The sequence below is a fragment of the Aulonocara stuartgranti genome (genome assembly GCF_965226115.1).
Source record: "Aulonocara stuartgranti genome assembly, chromosome: 23".
Taxonomy (NCBI): domain Eukaryota; kingdom Metazoa; phylum Chordata; class Actinopteri; order Cichliformes; family Cichlidae; genus Aulonocara; species Aulonocara stuartgranti.
In genome coordinates this window covers 5,643,955-5,652,505 of record NC_138958.1, presented here as the reverse complement: position 1 = coordinate 5,652,505, position 8,551 = coordinate 5,643,955, and the positions used below count along the sequence as shown (strand labels likewise).

The 8,551-nt window shown below is 38.4% G+C and overlaps 1 protein-coding gene across 1 annotated transcript; it reads right to left on the bottom strand.

Moving 5' to 3' along the window:
• Nucleotides 1–1,144: 1,144 nt before the first annotated feature.
• Nucleotides 1,145–3,844, bottom strand: LOC309699878 (Rieske domain-containing protein). The gene is made up of 3 exons (XM_082523068.1): nt 3,066–3,844; nt 2,616–2,731; nt 1,145–2,075 (listed from the first exon to the last, which is right to left on the bottom strand). Exons 1-3 carry the CDS (start codon nt 3,253–3,255, stop codon nt 1,977–1,979), a joined length of 405 nt encoding a protein of 134 aa, XP_082379194.1. The 5' UTR covers nt 3,256–3,844; the 3' UTR covers nt 1,145–1,976.
• Nucleotides 3,845–8,551: the final 4,707 nt, after the last annotated feature.

The following is an 8,551-nucleotide window of genomic DNA, read 5'->3' as shown; positions in this document are numbered from 1 at the left end:
CTAAAAATTGGAAAAAGTTTATTTAACATGCATATATATTTTTAATAAATAAAATGCATAGATCTAGTTTTACTTTTTCCATCTTACAACAATAAACAAAGTTTACAACAAACATGATACTGATGATACTAACTTACAACAGAGGGGTGAATTTAAATGCATTGGTGTATGCAGTCCCAGAGACATACACTAGAAATACAAAAGAATATAAAATACATTTTAGGAAACATAACAACATTCTGATGAGAATCCCAATTTTCCCAATGTGCCTCAAGCGTCTCAAAACATTCCTGCGGAATCTCAAACCGTTACTTTGACTTTTCTACTGACACAAAATAGCCGTATCTCCACTTTGTTTGCACATTACCCTTCAGGTGATGAAATGTAAGACAACACAGCGAGACATCTGGTGCACATAACATTTTTAACCAGTGGAATTATTATTGTAATAAAGTTGCACAACAGGGAGCACAGTAGGGAGGAAAACTGGAGTGTTGAGCCACACTGTCATTGACACCTTCGTGACGGGGTTCTGTGCGTCTGCCAGAAAACGAAGCTGACAGAAAATATAGTGAGTGACTGCTCTCACCACGAAGAAAAAAAAAACAACACACTGGCATCACTGCTCACACTCACACACGCACAGCTAGGAAAACACATTTTTCTTAAGTCAGTGGTGCATTTCAGGTTGTGAACCTTCCTCCGGCGCCTTACTAACCGTTCCTCGTAAATCCCAATGCGTCAGTAACAGACAAACCTGTCTGTGCAGAAGACAGGAATGAAGAGAAATGCTGATGGAAACGTGTTAGCTGTGGAATTGCCACCAACTGTAACCACAGTGTCCTTGATGTGTTTTCTATTTGCTTAAACTCTAATTGGGTTAAAAAAAAGTTTTGCAAATAAATCCTGGAAGAGAGTTTCTTCCTATGTGACATCGCTTCAAGGGCACAACTAAACAAGTCTGCCTCTCAAGTCTGGAATAATAGGAAATATAGTAAACCATGAAATAAAATGACACTTAGATGCAAAATGTGGGCTTTACTAAAGGAGACCTGTACTGGTTATTCGAAAACGCTAACATGCAAAATATGATGATTCTTTTCAAGAAATCAAGACGATGGTGTTCAGTTTTTACTCAGTTTTTTCAGGTCAAGCCTTTCTTTTCTGTTAACAAAGCAAATATAAAATTAAACTATCATCAGACAAGATTGCAGTTTGGCGAATGCGTTCCTGTTTTTGCTCCCCACATGGATTTCTTTATTTGGGTGTAACCGAAGCCTGCTCAAATGCGATTGGTCAACAGAACTCGGATTACAAGTGGATTGTAAACGGAAAAAAATCTGTTCGGAGTTTTGGTAATTTATATTTGAATTATAAACAGCATTTGGAAGGATTTTCAGTTTCTTCAAACAGATTTGTTTTTGCTTGCTAGTGCATATCAGTGCAACAAGGCAGAGAGGCTGAGAGCTTGAGAACTGAGATGAAAAATGGTGAGATCCACTCCAATTACAGGGTTTTGATCAACAATGAAATGGAAAGTGCAAATGGCTCAAATCTGAAGGCAAAAAACTAAAGTGCACATCAAATTTACTCTGCAATATTTCCACTAAAAATCACGATATTTTCTTTTTAAGGAAGAAAAAAAAACATGAAACTGCATAAATCCACTACCTTTATCTTGCATCTATTGTGTTATCAAAAATCAACAATAACCTGCTGATTCTGCAGGTTAAGTGCCTGCGCATGGTTCTCCATCTCGAATGCCAGCAGCAAGAAAAACGCAAGAAACTCTCCTGGATTTGGTCCTGAGAATACAGCAATCCAAGAGAAACAAAACTGAGAAAATGAGAGATACGGCTTAGAAATGTTTTTGGACGGCTTGGGTTTGTGGAATAAGTCTCAAAACAAACTACATTAGGTTCATTACACAAGTCTAACAAATGGACAGGAGGACAAAGCACCTGCTCTGAGGTAGATCAGCTTTTCCGATCTGGAGGAAAAGGCTGTAAGGACAGATGACTTCTGTGCTTCACATAAACATTTCCATCCTCCAGCTTGACTTCATACACTTGTTGCTGCAAAAAAAGTAAACAAAGAAAAAGAAACAGAAGTTAGAACAAAACACAACTCCCTAAGCTACTTTAGGAGTAACCTTCCAAGTCAAAAAAAACCCTGCCTGTCACAACACACAGTTTGATGTTGTTTAGTCTAACATTTGACATGAGTGACATAAAGTGATGTATATTTAAATCATATGTGGAAAACGATGAATGTAAAAGAGGATAAAATGTCAAGCTTGATTTTTTTCATTGGAACAAAACAAAACAGAAGATCTCAAGCTGAACATCACCTTAACTCTATCTGACGAGCTTTGATTTTTATGTCCTGTCTATCAAAAACATGCCATCTGTCTAAGATTAAAGGATAATTGATGTGAATGCATCAAGTCTTAGTATCAGCTTTTAGTAAATGTAAAGAACCTGATATACATTCAGGTGCCTAAATTTACTGCTCCTACATGTAAGTTAAATAAAGTGATTAATCAACACTCCTTATAAAAAGCGTTTTTGGTGTAAAACTAAAGCAGCATTATCAGGGCACACTTTATTACTGACCTGTAGTGATGTCCCTGACTTCCCAGTCCTGAGATCAAAGTTATAATCATGCCAGGGACAGAAGACCTGCAGGACTCCGTCAGCCTCCTCAATGTCCCCCTCACACAGAGGACCGCCTGGATTTCCGCACGGGAAACTGTTAATAACCGTTTATTCTCATAACAATCCCTGCTGCCATCTTTATTCTAGAAAAATGCGATACTTTCATAACACTAAAACTTAAGACAGCAGGGGGCATGATGCTATTTCCCCTCTCAGCCTTCTCTTATTTTAACAGTTAAATCACCCACAGAGACATATTCAATAGGCTGCATATAAAAACGCGACGTGACGCGTTTGCAATGTTATACATATAACTGCGCTCTAGTCTCGCGTTTTAAAGGCCCTGCTAAAGCTAAATCTAAGCGGGTATAAATGTGTTTTTGTTGTTGTTGTTGTTGTTGTTTTTACCGGAGTGTGAACAGCGAGCATCCATTGCGAAAAACTCCCCCTTCACATAGAAGAGGCAGACATCGGAATCATAGCCGAGAGAGGAGTGCATTAAACGGCAGCGCTTCTTGGAAAGCTCCGAGGCAGGGCCTATGAGTCTCCATGAAACGCCCCCCGTGTTTCCCTCTTCATCTCCGGAGCCAGAAGCCATAAAGAACGGCGAAATGACCTGTTTTTCTATTTTGCACTACTACAGGCCTCCCTTTTTCCGCCGGTGCAAATGGATTTGACAGATCGCTCTGTGCAAATATTCCATATTAACCACCAGACCGACTGGTACAACGCTCATCCGATCGCACTGACCTGCTACCATCCCTGCTGCAGCCTGCCAGCAAACCGCGGGACGCCGTCAAAAAAAGGAGACAGCACAGCGCACAAACACAGAGCTACATATGAATATGACTGTAGCCTAAATGATGAATGAGCAGAAAAGTTAGCCTAGGCTACTCGAAATCTGCTAAAGCTGTGCAGGCTATCCGTTAGAACTGCAGATGCTCTAAAAACAACAGCAGCAGCAGCAGCAGCAGCTATTGGAGTTTAAAATGCAGATGCAGAAATCCATCACAAATGCATCTGTTGCATTATGAATGGGCGGTGATCAGAACCTTAATGTTCTTTGATTACAGTCTGTAACATCAGGTCGCTCTTTTTTTAGTCTTTTATATTCAAACAATGCACACACAAAGAAAAAAAAAATCCCATTATGGAAGCTTTCTTGGTGGCCCATTGAGTTTATTGGAAAACTTAAATTTAGCCTACCAAGTATTGGACATCTTCCAAAGGAGTGTGCTAAATGTGGAACATTAGTTTTTATGTACTGTGTAAATAGTTCGAAATAATTTCTGTTATTTGGTACAAAGCAGGTTATTGTTCCTTCACTGCACATTCCATACTGTGCTCCAGACAGGTATTTCTACTGATTATTTTCAGGTTCAGGATTTTCCACGGTGCAATTTTCTTAACTGTTATGTCAGTTCTGTGATCTTGCGGCAGCAAACAAAGAACATATACAATTTAACCAAATAAAGACATTAAAACACATATAGAACAACTTTGGTCTGTCAGTTTAACCACACTGACAACCATCGTGTGAGTCCACATCAGCCATCTGTCTTTGATCAAAGTTAAAGGGCTCATGATTAACACTATGTACAAAGCTGACCTTTAGAGTAGTACCAAATTTGAGGTTTCTGTGATCTACAAATTTGTTCAAATGATAATGTGCAAAAAGCAAAAACGCACACATTAAATGATAACCTGCATTTTTTTAAACTATTATTCAAATTGTTTTAAATCACTTTATTGAGCCAGTAATTATGCAGGTGGTAGTTTTGCCTTTAAGTAATGTGCCGTAGTGTCTAGACTGGAGTGATGCAAAACAGAGGCCACTTGTTCTGAATCGTGATTTTGCGAAACTGACTCATGTAAGTGCGCAACACGAGTGAAGAGCAGAATAGCAATATTGTGAAAATGTGTCAGGGACAGGAAGAACTAATGGAACTGCATCTTGTCAAGAGTTGGTGCTCTGCGAATGTAGATGCAAAGCAAGGGAGAGCCAATGCAAAGAAATTTGAGCTAAAATGCGTATGGAATGTGCCTGAAGTCACGATTCACCTCATTCTCCTTGCAGTTTAATATTTAAAAATATTACCAGCTGCCATTTATGAACAACTGTCAGTGTTTCTTCAGCCGAGTCATATCACCAGTTAGATTTTGTGTGCAGCCGTACTGAAAGATAAAGTTTGAGATTCCGTGTCAAGCAAACTTTCTGAATGCTTGCTCCTAAGAAATTGCTACGTTGTCCTCTAGATTACTGTAAAATCTGTACCTTTGATATATGCCTGGACCAACTGTGTATATGCAGTGCAAATAAAAAAATATCTCAGACATATTTACGCTGAATATTAGAAAGAGCAGTTGCCACCAGCAACTGCTGCTGGTATTACAACACACCTGTCACTCAAAGTAGAGACATTTCAAGCCTTAATAAAGTTTAAATTATTAAATTATGTATATATAAACAAAAATGAAACATCTGTATAATTATTATAAAGCGGGAAATGAGCCATTGAGAACAAATTCTTTTTGTGTGTGTTTGTGAAAGCTGTAAATTTCATACGTTAACATAGGATCCCGTAGGCTTTTACCATAGGCATTACAAAAGATGGAAATGAAGTCAGTGTGCCTTAAAGACCTGCATCTTATCTCAAGGCCAGCAGATGGCGATAGTTATGGTTGCAAAAGACTAGGTCCTACAGAAGACTGTGGAAAAACGGCTTTCGCTATTGACCTGTAAACACTTTCCTGGTGGGTTTATGGGTTTAATCAGTCATTTTTTGTCATAGTGAATACAAAAAATTCTGTTTATTTTGTAAATATGGGTCAATTATTTTCAAAAAGGAGAATTATCCAGGGAATGCTCACTGGGTAGAGGCTCATTGTTTGAGTAACGATTGACAACACATTAGGCGGTACGCGAGCACTTTCACAATCAGACCTCCCCCTCCTCATTGTTTTTTTTTTTTTTTTTTTTTTTTTTAAACTGAGAACCGTCACCAAGATGTTAGCATTGCAGAGGAACATAGTCGGAAAATCACTAAATTGCACTCCATCCAGCACAGTGCTATATATTGCCAACCAAGTCTAATTGCACTGTGTGAGTGGTGGTAGCTTCTACACTTTGCCTACTTCTACCTCTCTCTACACAACTGCTTGCCTATCGACAAGATGTTAGGTCAATGTTACCTCTGCTTCACCAATGTGTTTTGTTTTTCTGTGCAACACAGCCAAATCTTTTATACTGTCTGTTGGTTTTTTGCCTTCTTTTGGAACCAGCCTTTTTTGGTCAACTGTATTAGACAACTGTAGCTTTTTGGCATTTCTTAATGAATTAATTTTCTTTTTCATTGCCACTTTATGTTTAAAAGTGTATTATAGCTCTAAATTACATCTGTTTCTTTTTGTGACAGAATAGAATCATCCAGACACTACACTACAGTGCACAGCCTTTGCATGTGCTCCTCAGGAAGACTTTAAAGGACTATAACAGTTCTGACCGCTCATTCATTGTTTCTGCAGATGTCTGTATTCATGAGCGTGACTGAGTATAAGCTCCACCTTTGCAGGAACATTTAGAACAACAAGGGTGCAATATTATATGGCAAAGGTAGCATTTATATATTAAAAAAAGAGATTATTACCATTATAAACCATTCTGTACAACTTTCTAGCTGTGAACTATAAAAACTTTGTAAATAGGCTAGATATATTACACGTGAGGGAAGAGATGGGATAATTCTCATAAGTCTTCACAGTCTGAAATAAAATGGATGGAGAGTGTTCTTTGATTCTTTTTTCTCAATATCACTTGCAGAGACATTTGGTTTCCCCTTCTCTGCAAATTAAACTATAATTTAGACAAATGCAATATTTGTGTGCCATGTTTAAACTACAACTCACTGAGGAAGTAGGATATCACAGTGTATGATACTCTGTTATTCAGTCTGGCAGAAGACCAATTTATCTAAGCATGACTAATTAATCACTTCCACATGAAAACTACTGAACATGAAAAATTAAAACAGCATCACAGCTACAAGTTAATTTAACTTTGGGGATTGTTTAACAGTGAATCATAGCAGCATTTGTCTGGAAATACCCAGCTTAAAACAAAAAACCCCAAACCCAACATTAAAACACAGCTGGAAATAATTTGCCATGCTGATTACAGGTAGACTTGAGTTGTGCAGCCTCCACCTCATAGATTGGAAAATGACCAAAGGTGTTTATTTTCAACAGTGCTTCCAAGAATTACTTATTAAAAGGTTGGATTCCTAAGGTTATGTAATAGGTGGCAGAGGATTTCAGCCAAAAAAAAGCCACACAGTGAAGCGGGCAGTGTGCAGGTTTCAGGTGGCACTAACAAACTGACAGTCATAACCAACAGCTTTGCTTTGGTATGGAGAAAGGTGACAAAACATGCTGCGCTTATGTGGGGAATAAATTAAATAAGCTCCAAGTGATTTGAGTTTTTGGAGAGTAAAAAAATAACAATTATAGAAATGAAAATGATGTATTGTGGAAAGTCTGAATCAGTAGGCTGGATGGGCTTAATAAACAAAGCTGCAGACAGTGAGAAACAGGCCAAAATGATCGCAGGAGCATTCCACTGTCTATAAATTTCTTTGACTTCTCATTGCAGCACTTCGACCACTGGACAGTTTAACTATTTGCTTGGGGCAAAATTCGGTGTGGAGAAAGTCTGGCTCAGATGGGATTCTAGACTCAGAGTGGAGCCAAACCTCATCCATCATTAGCTTCATCTTGTCCACAACCCAGCACCCACCCTAGTCTAGTAACTCATCCGCCAAGGATGGATGGAAGACCAGCTCTCCAGCCAAGATGGTTTTCATTAGCTAAGCAAATGCTTAGCCCAAACCTAAAACACCACTCCCAGCTTTCTCTGCTCCTTATTTTAATAGAGCTTGTCATTCAAGTGTGCTTAAAGTGAGAACAGTGTCATTTCCTATAAAAAAAAACTCCTAAAATTTACAGTATAGCTTTTTTTGTTTGTGATATCCCCTATAACTGTGCAACCATTCAAATGCAAATCCAGACTCAGCTCTGATCGTTAGTGGACAGGCAACTGAAACCAGAGCTGACGCTTCAGCCAAGTCTCAGTCTCTGACTCACAAACCTGCATTTCATCCTGTGTTGTCCCATTTTTTAATGAGGTATTTGGAGACTCTTTGCTTCCTTGCTGTTAATTAGATGAGAAGGTCAATACTGCTCTCATATGTGTAATTAAAATTTTAATCTACTACCAGCAAATTAGCTTAGTACAAAGGAAATGGGGAAAATGAGCCAGGCTGGATTGGTCTGGAGATATATCCTCCAGTCTACACTTGAGCTGGGGTGCATGCAGCTGAAGTCGTGGCTTGATTCACAACAAGCAGGTGGCAACAAAATGGTACAAAGTCACTGCTGGTCAAAAAAAACCCAAAACGTCTGTCACATGATCTTAATGAGTTCAAAGCATGTTGGTGAATATTGTTACTTTCACTGTGAGTGAGGCTAACTGTTAAGCCTGTGTCCAGTCTTTAACATTTTATGTTTATAGTTTTCATATTTGCAGTCTTTTAATTCATTATTTGTCCATTCATTTACCCCTTCTTAAAAAAGAAAATATGCATAATTTACAAACATTCAGTCACTGCTTCAGACTGATGATTGAATTAGAACTGGACTTTGTGTAAAAATTAAAGGCCTAAAATGATTCAAACACCAAGAAAGACAGAGCAAGAGAGCTCTGATCAGGGTGTAACACAGTCTTAAGTCCAAGAACAGTAAATAAAAAGAAAACAGCCTAAATGGTATTTGGAAAGAAGCCACTCAAATCCTGAAGTTAAAGCAGTTGGATATTGGATCCTTTTTCAAGAAGGAAATCC

Excerpts from the sequence above, each read along its gene's own strand:
- LOC309699878 (XM_082523068.1), bottom strand. The coding sequence starts at position 3,255 with ATGGCTTCTGGCTCCGGAGATGAAGAGGGAAACACGGGGGGCGTTTCA. Across the intron at positions 2,732-3,065 it reads TGCTCGCTGTTCACACTCCG|GCGGTCCTCTGTGTGAGGGG; the intron begins GTAAAAACAACA and ends GCGGAAATCCAG. Across the intron at positions 2,076-2,615 it reads AGTCAGGGACATCACTACAG|CAACAAGTGTATGAAGTCAA; the intron begins GTCAGTAATAAA and ends CTTTTTTTGCAG.